Genomic DNA, 23,267 nt, shown 5'->3' on the forward strand with positions numbered 1-23,267 from the left:
TCCTCCTCCCTCCCCCATATTTTAACTAAAAGCAGACATTTATAAATCGCTTTAATTTCATTCCTGAATGCAACAGGACAAGAGATTCATATGTTCTAAATTAGGATCTTACTCTCAGTCCATATCAATTATATAACACACAAGCAAGACAACTTAATTGCATCAATCATATCCTCCTGACAGGGTCATTAAATGGTAACAGAGGGCTCACAAATTACAACTTCTTAACACAATCCTTGTTTGAAACTATGTTCATGTCATCAAAACTATGTGGAATTCTTGTTCTGCAGACAGACTGAAACATCTCAACTCGCAATTAACAAGTGTTCATATTGTATGTTTTTTGTTTTTTAATAAAGACATGAAGATGTATTAAGATATGTTACACACCGGCTCTGACCCTTTTTAACATACGCACACCTGCTAGCCTTTATCTATAAAAATAATTCCACACACAAAACATTCTCTAAGTGGCTCTTCCAAATGTATGGCTTGGGAGGGTTTATGCATATAAAATATTTTCAACAGCTAGTTTAACTGACATTTTTGATACATTCTGACTACAGTTAAAGATAAATTCTGCACCCTGATGAAAGCGTATCAGATGCTGTAATGACTTAACAAAACCAGAACAGTTGTGCAAGCACATCTGGAAACAAGTGGTCCAATTATGTAAGTTTGATTAAACTAGTCAATATTTATGCCCTTTACATAAATAAATTGCTACTTAGGCCTGATATTTGATTACCTATTTTTGTTGAACAATTTCCTACAATATAAAAACTCCGTTAGTAAAAAACTACTCTTAACATCTGCAAAGAAATACGCAGAAACAAAAGATTATGATCTACCATGGCAATTAATATGGCAAAATATATTAAATACAGATGCGCGCATTCAGAGGAGGTCAGCTGTGTGCATGTACCTGAAATACAGCTTGACCACTGCATTTGAAACATTTGCTTGGGCAAAGAACAGGGGAGTTCTGTTGTGTCGAATAAACATTTATCAATGGAACAACTCCCAATAACAGAGGCAGAAACAGGGTGAGACCCAGACTGACCATCAGCTTACCGCTTGAGCTGTGGTTAGTATTCCTATGGACATCTTCAGCTCCCTCTAAATGCAAAATTGAACTTCATTCCCATCTCAAACTGTAATTTCAGTCAAGGAAGATGTATGATGCTGGCAGTGCTGACAGTGCACTGAGAATTACAATGGCTCAGAGGACTTGTAATAACCAATTCAACTTCTGTAACCTGTCTGTGCTCACCAGTGTTCACATCCAGAACACCCTGATAAACAGCTAAAGCTGGTGGGAGGGTTATCAAATTAGGCAGCTTAATAAAGAAGTTGTTTATACTACCTTTTTTATACAGATCAATCCTTTGAGCAGTATGCATGCATCCGGGACCTCCAGATTCTACCTAATATGAGTCTTCATAAGCTGTTTGTTCAAAAGCGTACTTTGTTGGTACAAGTCACTTTGCATAAACAGAGCTGACAAAGTTAAAAGCAGTAGTAACTGATGTTATATGCTAAATTTGGGGACAGACGGACTGGAAGAGACATGCAGCAGATACAGTAGCAGGCTCAACACCACTGTCTATGAACAGTGGACTAGAAGTATGATCTTGAAGGAAAAGGTGATAGCACCCGAAAAAAAAAGCTGATGACCACCACAGCTGGAAGAGATACATCAGCAGACTGAAAGCAACATACATAATAATCAAAAAAAGGAAAAAACAAAAAAGGCCCCTTACTAAAAACGTATTATTGCAAGGGCCAGGATGGCAGAAAGACAGAAAGCAAGATTACCACCACACTTTATTTCTCAAAATGTTATAAAATGGAAAAGCTGTAAGTGAGAAAATAAAAAATGAATTAAAGTACCTTTTAAAAAACTAATTTCAAACCTAAAATTCACCCACAACGCTCAGGAATAATACAAGCATCACACAGCCTTGAGATAGTTTCACCACATTTCAATCCAGAGAAAGTTTTGAGCTCAAAACATCTGAAAATAGCAGCCTGGAAAAACAGCCGTAACACAATCTCACAATCTAAGATACACTGTTGTGAATGACAGCAGCACTGGAACAACTCAAACAAGATATTTCAGTGCAGAAGCTGCAATGTTTGTCTTAGCACAGGCACAGATTTCTTGTGACAGTTCTGATAGAAATCTGAGGGACACATTCCTTTCATACAGCTTTAGAGCTCAATTGCGAAGAATTATTTCTTTACTGGGAGCCAAGTTACAGAATTATAAACCAAGTCTGGAAACCTGGCATTTTTCCCAAGACAAGTCCAGTTACTGGAGCAAGACAACAAAATATTTAAATTTAAATGTCTGCTGGTTTTTGTACTGTGGTTTTGAAATATGTGAAGTGATAACATGACAGCAGTTTAAATGTTTCTCCTCCTCTCCCTCCTGTCCCCTCTTGCTTCCCCTTTCAAATTTTTACAGAAGGGAGATTTCTGTAGATGGAGTTTTGCCACTGACTTTAAGGTCGTCTGATAGGAAACTGCTAAGAGGAAAGAATCACACTCTGCGTGTGTGCGCTGCAGGCGGCTTGCACATGCCAAATACATTTCATACCCCAGGAACTCCTCTAAATAACTGATTTTTTTAGCATGTGAGATCAGAGGGAAGTGTCTGTACCCATCTCCTCCAGCAGTCCTGAACCACTTTCTTCTTCAAAACAAACACAGAACGTGTGAAGCATTTTTCCTTACCCACTCTCGTTTCCACTTAAAAACCCCGCAACAGCACCAGGAAGTTCAGACTTCACAATTAAAAGGTAAGATGACATAGCTGCAAACAGAAGCAGAACAGATTTACTAAAGGAATACCAGTATCCCCGTTTGTAACAATTAGCATGGCTTAACCAGAGTGGCTATGACTGGAACATCTCAGCTATATATTAGACACCACGGCACCAGGATCAGAATTTATTTTCTCATATACTTCCTTTAAAAATAGTTGCAAATCCCTGAGTATTGTACTGATGTTAGCTAATACCTCCAAAGAGACTGTTACGATGTGAGTCTCGAAGCAAGGAAAACATAATCCAAAGGATTAAAAGGCAAAACAATATAAAATATAGGCCTGACCTTTTAGCTGGGATTATGGACCTACAGACTAAAGACAGACTACAAGGCTGCACCACTTCTCCTTCCTCTTTACTCTTTATAAGATGTTGTTAATGACAAGAGTAAATAATAAAATCTGTTTCTATCAATACTATAGGAGTTTCTTTTTAAGACTCAGTTTTAATTGTTGCTCAGTCGCTGTTGCACTAAATAAATCTATGACAGAAATTTAGAGACAAAAGTCAGATTTGAAAGGTTCTTTATCTACTGGATGATTTGACTCTTGTAGGTAAGAGGATTATCAGTGACAGATTTCTATTGCTCATGCTAAACCCACCACCAAGAAGATCCCAACAATAACACAAAGTGCAAAGCTATACAGGAACTGTGAATCAGAAGAGAAAATGTTAGTTACTCTTACGGGAGCGTCAACTTGAAATTAAGCATTTATAATTCTATTCAGAAGAAAGCAATGATACATACACATAAATCCAAAAGCTACTTCACTGTAGCACTTTTCTCCTTTACTATATAAAATTATCAAACGCATAAATAAGAGGATTTTTTTTTAAATTACAACTTATACTAATCTGGTACCTTCACACACTGTTCACGTAATGTTTTTCTTTTGCACAAGCAGCAAGTATTTATATGAATAAAAATCAGCAGAAAATTACTCAGAAAAATCAAGCTTTATTAAGAGCTTCAATGAATATCAAAGCCTACATGAAACTCATTTTCATCCTTCAGCAGCAAGCAATTTTAATAATGAGCCAACAGAAGTTTAGTTACATTTAAAGCTTGACAAAAGTTCATCTGTTGTATTCAAACTTTACTGTTCTATATTTATTAATTCTCTAGAATTTTATCGTGGTTTATTTATTAATGCTTTAAAATTAAAACATAAGTTTTAAAAAGGTAAACCAGCAAACTTACATAAACTGATTTTTGAATAAGTTTGCTTGGGTTTTGTGTGGTTTTTTTTTAAAGGAATGTTTTGAACATTAAAAAATGTGTGGACTCAGATACTACTCTATTACAGCAGTTAACGTTAAATTTTGCAGAAAGGGAACGTGGTCTCTATAAAGAAAGCGAATTCTGTTAATACAAAGTGACACCTACCTACCGCAAGGTTAAATTAAAACCATTTGGTAGGTCACCAAATAAGAAAATATTCACTTCTTCATAATTAAAAGCTCTGTTTTTTAAAATATTCAAGTATATTTCCCTGTTGACATGTAGCTGTTCGATTGTGTCTAGTGAGATATTTATCTGCTGTTCTCATTTTACTCTATTTGCATACAACAGAATATAGGTTCAACCACAGAGAACCTTACAACATGTATTTCTAAATCACCAGCATTTGTAAGTAAATTAACACAATTTCTCACACTAAGCTACAGGCAGATGCATATTTCACCCTAAGCAAAGACAGATTTTTTAAAAATTAGGGAGAGGGGGGAGGTAAATTCCTCTAAATTATAATTCAACTTCATTTATCCATTAGCCACCTTTCTTGTATTATTCTTTATATGCAAGCAAGTCAGAATTCACATACATACATATATGACCTTCAGAAAGATTTCAAGATTAGTTCTCTTACAGCCTCAGCTGCAGAAAGCTTTAAATTAATTTCCAGATCAGATTTCCTCCTAATAAGCAATCTGTCACTCTTCCCTTGCATTCCTATTAGCCTCTGGCTAATCATTTGATCACTTATCCTTTGTTGTGCGCTTACTCTTTGTTTTTAAAAGAGGTGTCCTATTTCACTGAATTCCACTCCTAAGTAGGGAGCCAATCATGCACCCAGAAACTTGCACATGCTAAACATTTGTATGCATCTTTCTTCCTTTCCCTGGGCATATGGGAAACAATTTCACATAGTAGGATTTTTTTTCCTCTGTTTATATTCTCGTTTGTTCTAGAAGATGAAGAAAATAAACAATAAATAATTTTATTTATATCATAATGCTTGGATAAGACGAATCTCTTTGTTTTAAAGCTCCAACTGAAACAGCAAAGGGTCTTGAAAAAAGGTATAGCAACTTGAAAAAAAATTATCTCAAGTACAAAATAAAGTGCCTACGGTATGACAGACAAAAGGTCACGTATCCTTCGCTCCAAATAAGAAATTTTACTTAACTTCCCTGACGCCCACCACAACCAAAGGCACATCAAGTTATATTGCAAAAATTAAATGTCAGCTATCCTTAGCAGTCTTAACATATAATGGAAGAAAGAGATTACACAGACACTAGGCTAAACTGTGACACAAGCGAGCACAACAAAATGCCTACCTTGTGCTTTCATTTATTCCACTTTGAGATACTGACTTCCTCTGTTATTTTAAAAATACTTCTACTGTTTTAATGGCTAACTTTTAAGGCACCTTTTATCACTTACAAGAATTACAATAAACATACATTCATCCTTAGAAGTTAAGCATTCAAAAAAAATTAGCATCGTCAGAAGCAACATGCCCTTCAGAGTTCTCCCCTCTTGCATGCACGTGGTACGAGAGAGCAGAACTTACCGCTCTGGCAACCCAGTCTCATCCCCTGAACTGAAAAAGAATGTTATGTTTTCTTCTTGTCCCCCTCTCTTTGCAATGCAATACATCTGTCTTTAGCACTGAATGAGACAAGTTTCCTGCAGAACAAACGGTGTACGGTGATGTAGTTTGAGGCTTTAGCAACACGCAGATGCACCAAGCGCTGAATTACAACCATGGGAGCAACCTTCATATAGTCACTTCCTAATTTTTAGGTCATAATTTTGCATATATTATGTTATAATTAAATAATTTTCAGTATGCAGCAAGAGGTACTTGATGGAAAACTAATGGCCTTGTCACAGAAATGCCATAAAGCAGTATTCTGCAGAAATAAAAAAATTATATTACTACTTTATTATTCAAGAGGCTTACCACTGTCTTGAAGCACCAAGAAATTACATTCTTAAAATACTTACCACTTTGCCATGTTCTGAAAATTTAGTATTAGTTCTTTGACAGAAAAAAAAGATGCTTGTAAAATATAAAATAGGGTACTTGCTTTACACTTTCATTATTATAAACTGCAGTGCCACCATGAGAGATATGGCTTCCTATAAATATACATACCATGCATGTATTATTCAGAACATCCTTATTGTGCTGCAATATTGTTTAACACTGAGCACGTGCCCTACCTGAAAAAACATTAGTGGTTGGAGAAATGGGTAGACAAGGTTGTTTTTTTAAAATAGTCCCCAAAATATCTCTTCTGAGGCAGCCCAATCTTAAAATCAAATATGTGAGTGGCTTTTTGGTTACCAGAAAAGGAAGTGAAACTTTTCCTACACAAAAAAGATCCACAGCAATGATGTAAGAGAATATGTACATTAAACTTATGTGTAAACATGTAATTTATGCCTGCCTTAAAAAATGGCTGGTGATAAATCTCTTCAAATCACTTCCTTGAAGGGCCTGAATCTAACTCTTTTGGTAGTTTTTCCTCATCTACCCCTGCAGCTGATCATATTAGAGTGCTATAAAGATGTCTCACGTTATTAAGCACTGTGCAAAAATGGAACTAAGCTGCCCTCCAAACTTCACCCAGGAGAAGAGACAGGGGGCTGGGGAAAAACAGACTATCAACACAGCCACACTGGCTCTTCAACTCCTACTTAACAAAGAGGAGTGCCAATCTGGGGGTCAGGACAAGTAGACAAAGCAATTTTGATTCTCATCTGTGGGAGTACCAGGTAAGAGATTCTTCACAAATGCCTACAGATAATTAAGATAAAGATGCTTGTAACTCTCAGTCTCTCAAGAGTTCAGTTCCCTATTTTTCCCAAAATACTGAAAAGATTAGAGGCTGGAAGACAGAAATAGGAGAATAAACACTACCGGTCGCTGCACACTCCAGCCCAACCGAGCTGGACCTTTCATAGCAACCGCACATGACAAAGCCCTTTAGGCTTGCGCCTCCCTTTGCTGGTATGGAGGTTGTTTAAAATTTAATCTGTCCTAATCCAAACAATGTGACAAAGTTAAAAGGGAAAGCAGGAAAGGATTTCAAGAAAGAAAGGGAAACTAGAGAGGATTTTGGGGCAAGGTCCCATTTTTCCTCTCAAAGAATTAGAATGGAATAGTAAGATAGGAAGTACTTCAGTATTGTACTGAGCTCCTTGTAAGTAATTTGAGTTGTGGAAAGATCAGGAATGATGCATGGATGCCACTGAAAACCATCAACTATTTAAGGCCCTATGATACAATGGCTAAAGAGCATGCTCTTTTGTTTTCATTTTGCAATGAATCCCCCACGTATTCAATTTTAAGAAGTCTCCCAATTACTTGATGTATTGTTTTTAATATTTCCTCTTAGTGGAAACTTAAAAACAAACAAACAAAAAATTGTTAGGAGCATTAGTTTGGTTTTAAATACAGGTGTAGATTGGGGCGTATCAAGAGAGCGGTAATGCTCGTTCACATGGAGAAGTTCTAACAGCAGAAATCGTTTGTGAACTTCTTTGCCACTCTTCACATCATGGGCACTCATCCTGATGAATTTCCACTCCCCTGATTCCTTTTCCTTCTAAGTCTAGCTTTTATCTGAATTACTATGGCAAGCCTAAATTAAAAAAAAAAAATTAAAAAAGGAAAAAAAGTCCTTATTCTAGTGGGAACACATGGGCAGCAGACTTCTTTTGGTAAAACTTCATTAGTTTAATTGTATTTGTACAGTTATGCTAATAAAACTGAAACGTTTTCTGTGCAGATCATCGTACCTTCCATTCTGAAGTATAGTTCAAGGTTAGGATTTTTTTGTGTGTGGTTTTTTTGTTTTTTTTTTTTTTTTTTTTTTTATTTAAAGCAGGTTTAATTTTCCTTACAATATCAAACCCTGCAACAACCACTCACTGCAATATAAAAACACAAGAGCATGAGTCATCAATTGTTAAATTAGTACAGGAGCTGACAAACCTGCCCTTAATTAAGGCAGCTCTGCACTGGAAATCCTTACTTTGAATCAGTAAGGATAATTAGGCTTTCAGGTCAAAAGCAAACGGCACTGTGAAAACAAACATTCAGGTTTGTCTGAAAACAGAATTAGATTTTCCATACATAAAGGAAGCTCAGTAATTTCTTAAGGTATTAACGATGCAGGTTTCAGCATGTAACAAGCTGCATTTTATTCTTCCATGATTTGCACCATCTGTTTATTTTCAAAGTTTGTAGAGTATTGTACTCTGATTACAAGAAGGAGGATATTCTCATCATCCACTCTCAAAAAAAAAATTTGCTCCATTTAAATTTGAGACAAATTTTGTACATATTTTTAAAACTAAGTTTCAGAATGGATGTACTCAGGGGGTGCAGGGAGTGGGACTGAGAGGAATAACATGCCCAATTGATAAGACAAGGTAGCTTTGGTTGTGGGTTTTTCCTAATACAGGCACAGCATTTATAAGTACTGACAGAGAATACACGTATACCCTCCTTTCCCCGGGCAAATTCCTAAGTTAAATATTTCATTGTCTACCTCACACACACACACAAAAAAAAGCAGGGGAGGAAGGAATAAAGCGGAAGGCTGGAGGTTCCCGGGAGGTGGCCGGGTCGTGCGAGGCCGGGCGATGCCAGCAGAGGGTGGTGCGGGAGCGTGGCTTCTCCCGGCCGGCCTTGCCAGCCCTCAGGATTTACCTCAGGAAGCTTGAAAAATATGAACTACCTAAATGTAAATACGTATTTACCACGTACTACATTCATAGCAGGGTTTCTGTGTATTGTCTGTCACATTGACTGTATTAACGGGCCGTAAAATCCAGCGAAAGCACTAAATCTCCCATCAGAACTAATCCCATAACTTCTATTTACTGCCTAGAGCATTCAGGCAGACCCGAGGATAAAACAGCGCTCGAGGGATACAGAACAATCTTTTTTTTCCCCTCGTTGCTTATTCTTATGAGGAAGAAAAAGGTGTACCTCTGAGGACATGTTAATTGCAGAACAGTGAAACAAAATCCACAAACACCAGAAATTACACTTAATTAAACTGTATTTACACTAGAAAGCAAGTGACTCTTTGTAAAATTAAGACAGCTGACTGGAAAGCTTATCTCCAAAGAGTGACTGCAATGACCATTTCAGCACATGCCAAGACAGGCTCGTTAGTTACTCATACGGATCTGCAGCACTAGAATTCCCCTGTGTATCTCAGCCTATCGAAAGAAATTGAAAAAAAATAGTGTCTGTTGCAAAAAATCCTCCCGCAGACCACCTATGCTACATGGCCGTACTGCAGGTTCTACTGTTGCCCTTAATCCCACTGCTAATAAATTTTAAATAATTAAACTCCTGTTCTCAGCAGTTTCCATGTATGTTTCTGAGTATCACAGCTACCTATGGTACCTCCTGCAGCAGTGACCTTCAGCTGATACCAGCCCGCAGCCCAGAGGAGTGTGCTGTAAAACTGTCCGCATACTTCCTGCTAGACCTCACTGCTGAAGATTTGTTAGTATTGGCAACAGACTGATAGCTGCGCTTGTGCAATACTTTATTGTGTTTGTCTCCATTTTTCCACCAGCCTTGCTAAAATAATTCCTTCTCTAACTTCATCACAGATGCTTTAAGATTCCTACCGATTTTCCCTTGGACACAGCTGTGGACTGTCCTCCTTTTCAGTCACATCCGCAGAGAGAACAATTCCAGGAGGAGAAATTCCTGTCTTCCTTCCCCGCTTCAGAAAGGATCTAGGAAGCTCGCAGAAGTTCCCTGGTGGGAGAGGGGGAAGGGCTGCGTGACGCCGAGCCACGGCTTTGGCCCACTGTGCCTCATCCATCACTTCCTAGAAGCACACCATTAAAACAATAGCGGGGACTCCGTCCAACTCCAGGCGCTCCTGGGAAGGATTACAGAAAGAGCCAACCGAGCTGTACGTCTGAGCATTTTCCATGGCAGCCTTCCTCGCCCCTTCTACACCTCCAGGCGTATGACTTCCCCAAGGGCCCTTGCTGATCTTAGAGGGCATGTGACAAGACGTGAAATCGTCCAAGATCATCTTCTGCATGTGTTGTGGTTTGAGGAACCCACAACAATTTACTGTTGTTTAGACAACTATTCTCTCACCCAATGACCCCTCTGCACCCAGGAAGGGGAATCAGGGAAAAAAAACAAGGAAACCCGAGAGTTGAAATATAAACAGATGTAATAGAGTAAGACTAGATAATTAACATTAATAACACTAAAGAACCAGTATCAATACCAGTATAAAATATACAAGGATTATACTTAGCCAATTCTATCAGCAGGAAGCTGTGCATTCCCACCAAATGTGGGACACTGTGAGCGCTACAGCTTTGAGAGGAAGGGAACGGCTCAGGGGTCCAGCACCGGGGCAAGAAGTTCTTAGGATGGCAGCCATCAAGGGAGAGAGAACTCCTCAGCAAACTTTCTAATTTATATTGAATGCAACGTTCATGGTATGAAATAATCCCATTGGCCAGCTTGGGTGGAGTGCCCAGGTATTGCTCCTCCTCATCCCCACACCTGGTGAGCTCAGAAACACTGAGACCTTGAAACCCACACACCATAGCTGGCTATAAAGTAAATATTTTCACAAATTCAGACACTAGAGTCTTCTAAAAGCACAGTTTTCCCAAGCATTAGAAGAGACCTTACCAAAAAAGTGAAATTACTGAAAGAGAAATTAATCCTGTGCCGCTCAAGCTAGGACAGCTTGGCAGGCAAGAAACGGACATTTGGAAGATCATTCCACTTAGATCTGGGGTGAAAGGAAAGGCTCAGGAGCAGTGGGTGAACAAAATAACAGCCTGGAAGCATGCGATTTGATAGTTTCCTCTCTAGTATCCACTTTGCAAGCCCACAGACACGCTAACTAGCTCTTTCAAGAACACGGCAGTTCACATGTAACTAATCACTAGTTATTTAGACTAATAGGCTGCTGGATTAGGCCAAAATACTGACAAATAGAACAACATACAAATTAGTCGCACTGGCCATCCCATTCAACCCAAATGCCTATACTGCAAGAACAAGTACATACTGATATAAGGAAAGCTAAGCAAATATTCTCAAAGCTTAGTTTGTCCGTGTTCTGTAAAGTCTTTAAATCACAGTATTTAAGATGACCTTAATTTACATTTGGATATTGCAAAGTTACTGCATTATCCTGATGCATCCTTAGTTAATCTTTGATACTGAAATGAATTTTGGTATTTGACTTGTGTTACTTGGATTAATATAACACAGTGTTCCAAGAGACGACTAAAAATCCACAGGAAATTTGAGAACTACTGTTAGAGATACATGTTAAAATTCCAAACAATGTACTTGAAGTAATTTTTTTTAACCTTTTAAATTCCAAATTTGGCTAACTAGTGCTTTCCTGTAACTGTAGAAAGATTTTTTTTTTTCTTCTTCAGGTATCCTGCTAGTAGAAAAATCAACTCCCCTATCTACACAAATCCGTAAGTGTATGCAATTAGGATGTCAAATTCAAATCTGCACTTTAAGCTTTCTTTTTAAAAAGCACAGATGACAAATTGGAAAGCATAAGTACATTAAAATGATTACTAAAAAGCTCTCTCCACCACAAATGAATGCTAATCACTTCCACACTTAAATTATTTTTAGAAGTGATCAGACCAAACTTTAAAAAAGCCCGTATTAGATGCTGAGAGTGACAATAACCCCAGCAAAGTTGCTTATTTTAATCAAACCATCATTCATTACCTCATGCTCTCTAATCACTTTTGAAATAAGATACTGGATGATGCAACATACCCACGTCTGATGGTGGAGGAGGTAACAGAAAACAATTTTATTTTTAGCCTTACTTTGAAATTAAAGATGTTGACAGTCTGGAAGTCTGCCCGACAGGCATGGTGCTGCTGGTTTCTTCAAACGGGCAGAAAAACAAAAAGAGGGGAACTCCCAGAGTGCACCAAGGGCAGAACCTAAGTTTCACAATTAATTCCGGCATGGCTCCCATGCAGGACAAACTATGCTCCCCAGTTTCACCGCTCCAATTTAGAATCTGCAGAAGGACAAGAAAAACTCCTTTCTTTCTATGTATTTCTTCAAGAGTCATCTTCAAAGACAATTCCTCACACAGTGCTGCTCTGCTGACTTGGACTGCAGCATCACAGAACTCTGCCAAAGGCAGTCGTTAAGGAGAAAAATAATGCAGCTGGGAGCTCTGTTCCCAAACAGGAATCTAAATACTAAACAGAAGCTGCAACAGCTCCTTGCAATGACAGCACAAAACATCTTCTGTATGGGAGAAGGTGCCAAGGAGGTCCAACTTGCAACCCACGTTTCCACAGATCACACTTCCTCACGCTTGGACGCCGCTAACACTGACTGACTCAGAGAAGGAAGGTCAGCTTTCTCTTTTCAGTGCATTTGAAGCTAAGCGATCTTTGCAAATGAACATACCGGATGCATGAACTACTACCATTTTCTTACATGAAAGATATTCCCCTTAGAACCAGAAAAAACAAAACGGAGTTTTGAAAGCTTCCATCAAAATGAGTTCACTAAAAATATTTGAAAGAAAAGTTTCAACTTGCAAAAACCTACTTTTTAGCTAGTTAAATGGAAGACCACTGATTGGTAAACCAGGCCCAACTTGTTGGCAGAGAAGCTGCTGCAGAAGATGCAATAAGTAGTTTGATAACATCCAGCATGCAATAGTTTGGGGCTCTAGAGTTACTGACATGAATTTTATCAGAAATGACAGAGAATGTTATGAACTGCTATGAGGAAGAAATGAGTCATATTTCCTCTGACGAGAGTCTTACACGTGATCCCAGAGTCTCCAGAACCTGTACCGTGTATACCTCCTTCTCCACTACTGTTTATTTAAAGGTCCACTCAAACGGGAAAGGAAATTAAAAAGTTTGTTCATTGATACAGAACATCCTCTAAAACCTGTATGAATAAATAATCCTTAATCTTGGAATTAACGTGTACACTCCTGCCCAAAATTAGTGCTTGAGTTCTCATAGCATTTCAATTACACACTTTTTATTATTGAAGCTTTTAGTACAAGAAAAGATTCCAAAGTATCCAAAACATTTATGGCCAAAAAAAAATTTAAAATTGTTCTGTTAAATGCTGCCTATGTTCAGACAAGTAATTTCTAAGGGCACTGTTACTTAGTAACTTTCAAGTACGTGAACATACCTGAGTAAGAGTTTAAATGCTTAGGCGATTTTTTTAATACAAAGACAGCTAGTGTTATTTTATTATGTCATGCACCAAGGAAGACAAAATACAAATAATGTAACTGGACAACCCAGCATATGACAACATAGATTATCAGCTCACACAATGAAAATGAGCAAACTAAACAACCACTCTCAAAAACCAAGGTATTGAACTAACAAGAGAAAAAAGCTACCACTAATAAAGAACATATGAAACTCCATGGCTAAGTAAACATTCCATTGTTACGCAAATCACGAAAATGCATAAGCAAGTTCCAACAGCAAAAACCAAAACACATGAATGATATGATAAAATGTAGCTACCAGATGGAAATATAGAGAACAGTGGAGAGGAGATTATACTTCCTCAGCCCCTTCCAATTAGCAGTGCCAGCTCTAACAGATGTGCTCCACATCCTGTGACGCAGTACCAGGCATCCAGCCCCTGTAACTCCCCCCATCTACCCAACAACTATAACACTTCCGCTTTGCATGATTGCATAAGCCTTTTCTTTAAGTTTTCTGTCCTTTTAAGCTGTGTCTTAAGGATACTTTCATTTACTTATTGCCTTTGGTGTTTGTGGAGCTATGTAGACTGTAGAGGTTATACTCAGTTAATATTGAGCATATGAAGTTTCTTACCTCCAATATTCTGGATAATTATTGTAGTTGCAACAAGGACCTATAAAAAAAATTTATTTCTTTAGAAAGGTAAGGATAACTAAAATCATATGTCTATAGCAGTAATAAAACACATATGTATTATCTTAAACAGACCAGATGTAGAAGCGATGACTAGGGCATCTTCTCTTTACTGAAGAGTTTAACGCATGGAAACCAATGCAATCTAAAATGAATATAAAAGCAAAAAATCCCCCTGAAAATACTGCATTTCCATTCTGAGATGACAAAACAAGAGAAGTTACAGTGTGAAGCCTGTTCTGCATCCTAATTGACACCAGGTCAAATGAAAACAATCAGACAGCAGAGATTTGTACAAACTACTACCTCACTCCAAAAACCTGAGTATTTTTAACTGCCATGAATGTCATTATCCTTTTAAACTACACTAGATAGACTTATCTTTAGCATTTGTGATTATTCATACTGGACTGATGCGGAAGTAAAAATAAACACAGGCTATTAAAATATTTGTCTGAATCCAAAGACTTAACTTCCAACTGAAAAAACCCTAAAAGCGTCTGAAGTTCTCCCAGTGTTTTCTTTTCAGTTCAGTTCTAAAATAGTACAATCGTCTGGTACAGTTTTAGTTTTTACCCGCTGCTCTTCTTGATGTAGCAGGACCTTCCTACGTGAGTGCTACCATTAAGTCAACTTGGAAGAAATTAAGCCACAGTTATGAGAACAAAACCGAATCTGTACTCTTGACTAAAACCTGAAAGCAGAGTTGTCATTTTTTTCAGTTGCTCAGCTAAAAAAATCACATCAGATTTTAAACTAATTCAAAGTCAGTTCAAAAGTCACCAGGAAAAGGAAGGGGAAGAAAAAAAAAAAAAAGTAGTACAGTATCTTGGAATTTGCCATAGATGGAAACAAACACTTCGTGCCTTTGGAAAGGGAGAATCAGCAACCCTCCAACAGCAGAAAATATCCAGTCTCATATATCTCAGAGAAATATTTTTGACAGGAAATCACCATAAGGTTGAATAACTGCTCTACTTTAAGAGCAGGTAACCGGTAGTTTACTGTCAATCTAAGATGCCAGTTCAAGCAAGGTCCTACAGTGGTCTGTCTGTATCATTAGCAAATTACTTGGGTGAGGGAAAAGTACTGCTTTAAAGAAAGGAAAAGAAAAAAAAAAAAGCCATCTGTGCCCAACTAAAGTGAGGAGAGTTCAAGGAAAGGATTAGAATTCAGAATGGTTGTGGTAAACTAGAAAAGTCTAAAAATCAACAAGATCAGTTAAAAGCGATGCGTGTGGGAAGTAGACTTTAAATACACAACAGAGCTATTAGATTACAAATAGATGAAATAGTCTGAGATCACACAATTAGGAGCATTAAGCACCCCCAGAAACAGCAGATCTATTTTTGGGACGTAGTACCAGCCACGTTCTATCTAAAATACAGGTAATAATTACATTTCTTGTCACTGTCAAGTTCTCAGCCAGCTTACTGTGTTCCATTTTGCAGGCCAGTTTTCAGAAAAGTGTACAAATATCAAAGATACTTCAAGAGAGAAAGATAAGTGTTCCAGGAAATATCAGTTCATAAGGAAAGCTTGATGAACTTTGGTTAATTATTTTATCAAAACAACAGCTTCCTAACCCAGAAATATTCCAGCACTCTCCATGCACACTGAAAATAAAAGACCAGATTTTTAGCACAAGTTATTTAAACCGAGAATTATGAAAAAGTATATCAGGGAGAATAAAAAAGGTACTGATGTTGACTACACAGTGAAGCTGTGAAATCTCCTTCACTTAAGTTTTTAAATAACAGATTAGACAAACATCTGCCAAGAGTAGTTTAGGTATGTTTAGCCCTGCAAAGGTAGACTATAGTCACGTTTTAGTATCTCCTTAAGCTCTACATTTCTATGACTTCTGCTTCTAATGGCTTGTGGTTATTGTGTACAGCACAGTTCCTATAAAAATAATTTTATTTCATATCTTGCTAATATCAAGGTTTATTATCTCTTGAGGTTGATCACATCCTAACATTTATCGGTAAACATTGATCCTCACAGACTACACTCATATCTGCTTGTTAATGTTAATGCAAGTCTTACAATCACCTAATAGCTTAAATTTAATTTCCAGTTACATTAAAACAGAAGAAGTCAGACTCTAGCCTGTTAAGCAGAACTCATTTTAAAAAAGAAAATTACATTGTTTCAGTAAACCATTAAAATTGCACTTCTGTGTGGTAGAATCTGCTTTTGGTATCATGTAACAAGCACAGAGCATAGATGTGCAGTATTCACAAGTAGTATTTCCTGTGCACCCAGTATTACTGGACAACATTGCCTACTAGGAAAACCAGACACAGTACACACTACTAAAAAGGCATGGCATTGATTACTTTTATACCAAAACTGGTTAGTTTGCTGGTGGTTTTTTGTTGCGTTTTTTAGGTTTTGCTGGGTTTCTTTGTTGGTTTTTTTTTTGGTTTGGTTTTGGTGGTTTTTTGGGTTTTTTTGTTTTGTGTTTTTTTTTTTTTTTTTTTAATCCTGAGATAAACAACAAGTAAGAAACATTCATCTGAAGTGTTTATTAAACAGAAGAAAAAAATATAACATGCATTAATTGTTCCCACTGTGGAAACTACACGAAAGGCAAACGCTTCTCTTGGATCTCTAACAAATGCTAGAACGCCAAGGGTAAATCACTCACCTGTATCTCAACAGTTTACAGCAGAGGTACGATGGGACTCTAACAAACCTCAAATGGATTGTTGAGCCAACTCGACAACAATGCCAGTGAGCATGTTTTTGTATATCCAACTAAAAAATTGACATACTGACAGGAAAGCAGTACAAAATCTTGTATTTAAGGAACATCTATTTTACAGTTAATTAAGTTTGGGCTTCCACAGATCAGACAAAATAACTGAAACGTAGCAAAATGCTTCAGGACGTAACAGATTTTTCGGTATACTAGGACACAGGAATTTTACTACTTATTTCATTTATATCTCTTTACTATGGAAAGAGCAGTTGTACATCAGAAGCATGAGAGCAAGAACTAAAATATACAGGTAAAAATAAATACTCACCTTTCCAGTTGATCCAAATGCAAACAGGCCAAGGTCTTCATAAGAAGTGACAGCTGTTAGTAAGGAAAAAAAATGCTAAATATTTCTAACTAGAAAAATCACTTAAAAGCTTTACCTTTGCCTTTTTTTTTTTTCCTTTTAAAATGAATGTAATTCAGGACAGAATTAAAAGAGTAATTTATAGTATTTTTATTTACAAAATAGCTTTCATGTATACCTGTACTCCTGTTACAAAATACAGCTATGCTCCACCATTCAGAGACTCTCCAGAAACTCAATTTAATATTAAAAAAGTAGTATTTAAAAAATACATTAATGGCAAGTTGCTTTATCCCAAAGACTTTTGCAAGTAATACTATAAATGAAGAATTCTGAAATTAGCCTCAACAATTAGATACAAGATATTCCCAAATTTTATTTGTTAAAAGGGTACACTTCTTTTTCAAATGAAGATGGCAACAGAGGATTCATTTTCATCTTTCTACGAATATAAACATCAATCACCATCTTGCCAGCTTTAAAAAACTCGGCACTATTTATTTTCAAGAGAGCTGAAGGTAAACACCTTCCTTGGCTGAAATCTATTGCTAAAACCAAAACAAAACAAAAATCCTGCCCTTACCTGCACCTGTCTTACATAATGACATTAAAATAGCCTGTGGTTTCCTGTATGCTTTTGTTGAGTTTTAGCTGAAGCTCACTTCTAATACTGCCGGTAACTCAAACCAATCCCTTCTCAGAAAGAAGGAAGTCGTATTAAACTCTTTCATCGTTGCTCTGTATTTTGTTATTAGAAACTCAAGCGATATCAAAAAGATGAAAGTTTTCTGAGACATACCACTCACTTTCTTGGTATATAATAAAACGGTCCACAGTTGTAAATACCTCAAAGGGTAAAATTAATCTCAAACCCACGTAATTTTATTGTCAAAACACTTGGTTTCTCTTCCTTGGTTCTACTTGGTACACTACTGCTTCTACTCCTGTCACATTTTAATTTAGATGCTGGGGGGAGATCTGCACACCTGAGTGAAGTCCCACTGAAGTAAATAAAACAAGACATAGGAGACACGGGTGGTTCACAAAGATCAGATGATGGGACTGGAGCCTCAGACTGCCAACTGCCCAAGCTTAGGCATTTTTATTTCACTGAAGTTCTGCACATAATCAGATCAATGATCCAGAGGCAAAACAAACAAACAACCCACCCAACAATAAAAACCCAACTCCCCTCCCCCAAAAAACTTCATTAATTTTCTCATATGATTTTCTCAAGGGCAATGTTTCACATTCTGCTCTACTGACACCAACATGCTATGACAAAATAAACAGAAAGACAAAATTGAATGAGCCATAGTCAGTTCTCAGCATAAACCTGGACTAATCTCTTAGCATCAGCCATTACACTGATGCTAGTTATATACAGATACAATTAAACAAGAAGTATGTCTTACTAGATTTTACCCTGTATTTTTCTTAGATTTATATTTATAAAGTTGTTGATCACAAAAAAAAAAAAATGTAGCATTTTAGAAGGCCATCTCCAATGGCATAAAAAAAGAAAAATCAGTAAAACGTTAAACAAATTTAGGAGAGAATTGCTTTTACCACATGGGAACACAGCACACATGTATGAGAAGTTACCAAAAAAGAGAACAAAATCTTCCACACACTTCCAAAACAGCACTATGAAACCTTAGAATATTTTCTATAGTAACTCTGTTTCTGTATCAATTTAATCCTGTGAACACTGGGAAGCCCTAATACTTAATCACATTACTTTCATAATTCAAGAATATATGGAACAACATATTAAGCACAACTGATATAAACGTTTTGCCTGATTGGCTTGATTTCTATTATGTTATTAACATAAATGGGTATTATCCACTTAAATACAAAGTGAAATTGGCAAGTAAAGTATGAGCAATACCCCTGACTAACTAATAAAATGAAAAGGAAAAAAAGCCACGAAACTTCAAAGTACATCCCGCTTAAATTCCCAATTCCTCTGCTTTACAGAATAAGCTTAGCCATTGTCAGCCCAAACCCCAAAACAACGTAGGTCGTGCTGAATTAATACCGGGGGAAAACACTAAGCTAATCCAATTCTAACACTTGACATTTGGGAATATTATTTTTGCTAAGCCTTGTGGTCTACACAAATAGTTTGATTTTGTCAAAGTCCAGACCAAACTGAGACACTTTTTTAAACTATAACTAAAATGCTTGTGCTTAATAAATCCTGGTCTTCTAATGGAATTAAAATTACATCTCCCTTTTCAGAAGGTATTTTATAGGTCAGCTCTTTCCTAGGACTACTTTCAGGTATTCAAATCATAAAAGAACAGTTTACAAACACTTTCAAAGGTTTTTTCTTCTCCACCCGTTGAATTTTTCTAACTCATTTTTTAATGTAAAAGTACTGAAATTTCTTTCCAATTGCTTGCCATGGATTAAGCTTAATACTATAACATTGTTCACAAAGGCATGTAAATTTTATAAAAAAAATGTTCAATTGTCTACTTTGGAAGCAAACACGTACACAGATTTTACTTCATCAATGCATACCCAGTTATATTTCTCACTTTTTAAAGACAACGTTCCAAGGGAAAACTTGGAATGCTATCTAACATTTAATTACTTCAATAGTTTAGAGGAATTACAGTAAATATAATCCGAGAGAAATCTCATTTAAAAAAAAAAATCAGAACACAGAAGGCTGTAAATCCAGCAAATTTATTTAGATAGTAGTTCTGGTGCTGTCAACATTACATTTAATAATTAGTTATCACCTAAAGTGCAAGTTTCAGATGAGAAATACTTCATCCTGTCATTTCAGAGGTATTCCTTGCTTTCAGTTGTGTATTTAAAAAACGCTTTTTTGAGGTGGCATGTTGCCTTTGGACAATAACTGACAAGTTCAACCATTCTTATATACCAGGTCTCCAAGTTCATAACATTGAGACTTTTCTTACTTCAAAAAGCTTAAACCCTTAGTTTTTCCTCTCTCAGCAGTAGTTCTTTTGCAAGGATCTCTTTAATTATTATTTTACCAAACAACAACATAATACCACTTAGTGCCTATTTAACACAAAACTTTTCAGCCTCAAATAAGAGGTAAACTAAAATCATAAGAAATTACCTTGTTTCCCCTTTTTGATGTATCTTTCCAGCTACTTATTTAAGGTTCCAATTCCTTTCTAGTAAGCAGAGCTCCAAGAGGAGAAAAAAATTATCAAAGTCCCAAATCATCAAGCAGCCAACAATATCAACCATAAAAGTAACCCTACCTCTGAAGAATATTTTTTAAGAATGTATGAAGAAGATCACTCAATAGGTGAAGACAGGAGCAGCACATCTAAGAAAAAAATCAGGAAGCAATCATCTGAGAGACCAAAGCTAGCTATAGAAAACAAAGCCAATAAGGAAAGAAACGGAAGCTTTCTCCCACCACCTTTGAAAAGAGAAGAAAACAGATGAGAAGGGAACAATAACCAGGTGACTGAAAGAGATGGAGACCTCCTGCTATAGCGTGATCTTTGTGTACAAGAACTCAAGGAACTAGTCAGTTGTTTCAGTAACAATTAAAAGATGCAAGGACTAAAACATTAGCAGGTTAGATTGCAGATATTAGAATCCACTGTTTGAACATTCTCAAAGCAGTGTAACTTCTAAGGACTGCAATGTGACTTCTCATTCAGTACCAAAAATGCTGTAAAAACCTGCATCTATAAAGTGCCACGAGAACTATGATAATTCAGTATGATTACAAAACCTGAAAGGCATCCATTTCAAACCATAAACAAAATATGTATTACAAGTATAAGAATGAAAGTCTGCTATTTTATTGCTCTTAAGCCTTTTCTGGAAGCAACAGTATACACTGAAGTAGTGTGGTTCAGCCAGCAACAAAATAATTTTGCTACAGAAATACAGGATCTATCTTTTTGGAAAGATGAGAGAGGCACTTCGAAAAAATTAAAACTGAAAATGTAGAAACCAGTCAGTTTAGCATTGACTTTCCATAGGAAGTTTCAAAATCATATTTTTAAATGGTAAACAGTAATTGTTAAAAACGTTAAATATTTCAACATCAGTGAATCAGACACAGCTACCTGTTAACAGGCTGTTAATTATAATAATTATACTGGGTCATGTCTCTGTGATATAGGTGAGGAAGTATTTCAGAAATAAATCCTTTCCACTTACCAGTCTGGGTGCACATACTGAGCAGAAGAAATACAGAGTAAGAAGCAAGGGTGGCGACAATCAGCAGCAAGATACTAAAAAAAATCCAAAACGTTCGCAATTAAAGCACTTTCACAGCACAATACACTTTCTATCTTTAAGAATGCTACTTTTGCAAGAAGTAAGCTACCACAAGACAAGATTTCCTCATCTTATGGCTTACATCCGCTGACTATAGTTCATCTGTCCTCTGACCTTCCCGATAGCTGCTAAGTTCCACTGCTTTTTACGCTGTTCACCAAAAAGCATATCACGTACTATACAGGGCGAAGGTCTGAGGAATTACAAAGAGAACATAAACATAGGAGTGTGTGTATACATATGCACAGACAAGCATGTATCTTCTAATGAAGTAAATCTAATGCTTAGAAAACTGTAAATGTGACAATTCTGGTAACTTTGGCCCTGTTATCCATAGGTTAGTACGTACAGCGAGCGGAAATGCAAGAAAAACCACAAGCTGATGCACATTTTTCAGATATGTAGTCATCCTACTCCAGAAGCTCATTTGTAGAACTCAAGGAGATAGCAGCTTTGAAACCTAACTATTAATCTATTAGGAGTAACGGCCAAGAAATTGGTCAAGAAATTGCCACCATGTGGCAATTTAATGCAATGCCTGGGCAGTACTTCTGTTAGGCCAGATTTGAATGACTAAACCAGAGAGGGAAGATCTTATTCAACAATGCTGGAAGAAGCTATTTGCTTCTTCCTCAGGTTTTGCACAGAAGTCTTAGTAATCAAGCTTCTTTCCATTTAAAACTGCAAGCCGAGTTTAAAAATAAGTGTACATAAAAACCAAGAACTTACCTAAACCCCATGATCCCCGTGTTGGCCATAGCATAGGATAAGCCAAGTATCCCACTTCCCATGACTGCATTCATTAAATTAAATACTGAGAAACCAAAGGAAGAACCATGACTTGGAGGATTCTGTGAAAAAGGCACAACAAAGGACAGTTAGTAGGAGAGGTGTTTTGGTCTTTCATAAAAGGAAATTTAAGGGAGGGAGAGGCAATCAACTTCTCCTTCCTTGGTCTAAATCAGAAAAATCTCAGTCTAAGACCACGCAAACCCCCGTGCACATAAAATAACACGATACTGCCCCATAAGGATGTCTAGATGCCTACAGCCTCCGAGTAGGGCGATACTAGATCGCAAAAGGAGAGCCGCGAGATTTATGCCTAAAAGCTGGCTATGCCTGCCTGCTCGCGGCAGCAGCGAGGGGCAGAGCAGACGGCAGCACTCCCGAGAGCTCTGCAACCCAAGCATCACAAGGGGCAGAAGAATCACCGGGACCAGACGTTCAGCTCCGCAGGCCCCGGCACTGTGCCCTGCTCCTGTGCCCGCTGCCCTCACCAGGTGTGCCCCCGCCAGGAGCCCTCCTGCACGGGCCCGTGCACCCTCCGCCTCCACCAAACCGCATCGATCCGCCCGACCTTTGAGCTCGAGGTCCCCTCCTCTCTCCCTCCCTTCCTTCCCCCGTCCGGGCCGCGCTCCACGAACTTCTCAACACCAAGCACGGCCGGGGGCGGCCGTCCCCGCAGGCTCCCGGCCCGGGGGAGCCGCCAAGCCGCGGGGAGGGGGACCGCCCTGACAAACTACACAGCGCCCGGGGAAGGCAAGCGAAGTAAAACCGGGCCGGCGCCCGTCTCCCCGCGACGGAGCGGACCGGGCAGCCGTGGGGCCGCAGCTCCCCCTCAGGGCGCTCCCCTCAGAGCCTCCCCTCCCCACCGCCGAGCCGCCCCCTCACACTGCCCGGCGGCGGCGGCAGTAGCGGGGCGGACTCCCCGTCCTCCTCCTCCTCCTCCTCCTCCTCTTGCTGTTCGCGGGCCGACAGGTACCAGCCCCGCTCGGCCAGGAGCCGCCCAGCCCCCCGCGGTGGCGGCACCATGACACCCTGCGCCCCGCCGCCTCGCCTCTGAGGGGACCAGGGGGGCGGAGCCACCGCGGGGAGGGCGGGGCCGCC

The 23,267-nt window shown here is 38.2% G+C and overlaps 1 protein-coding gene across 1 annotated transcript in view; it reads right to left on the reverse strand.

Moving 5' to 3' along the window:
* The window catches only part of SLC38A6 (solute carrier family 38 member 6), a 45,346-nt gene extending 22,137 nt beyond the window's left edge, over positions 1 to 23,209 (reverse strand). Inside the window, exons 1-6 of the mRNA XM_074149126.1 lie at positions 23,052 to 23,209; positions 22,110 to 22,231; positions 21,261 to 21,334; positions 17,049 to 17,101; positions 13,954 to 13,993; positions 2,740 to 2,818 (exon numbers count right to left, since the gene is read on the reverse strand). Of these exons, the coding sequence (XP_074005227.1) occupies positions 2,740 to 2,818; positions 13,954 to 13,993; positions 17,049 to 17,101; positions 21,261 to 21,334; positions 22,110 to 22,231; positions 23,052 to 23,192 (509 nt within the window). The 5' untranslated portion in view covers positions 23,193 to 23,209. The remainder of the gene's footprint in view (positions 1 to 2,739; positions 2,819 to 13,953; positions 13,994 to 17,048; positions 17,102 to 21,260; positions 21,335 to 22,109; positions 22,232 to 23,051) is intronic.
* Between the last annotated feature and the right edge of the window lie 58 nt (positions 23,210 to 23,267).

This window comes from Numenius arquata, chromosome 6, assembly GCF_964106895.1.
Source record: "Numenius arquata chromosome 6, bNumArq3.hap1.1, whole genome shotgun sequence".
Classification (NCBI taxonomy): domain Eukaryota; kingdom Metazoa; phylum Chordata; class Aves; order Charadriiformes; family Scolopacidae; genus Numenius; species Numenius arquata.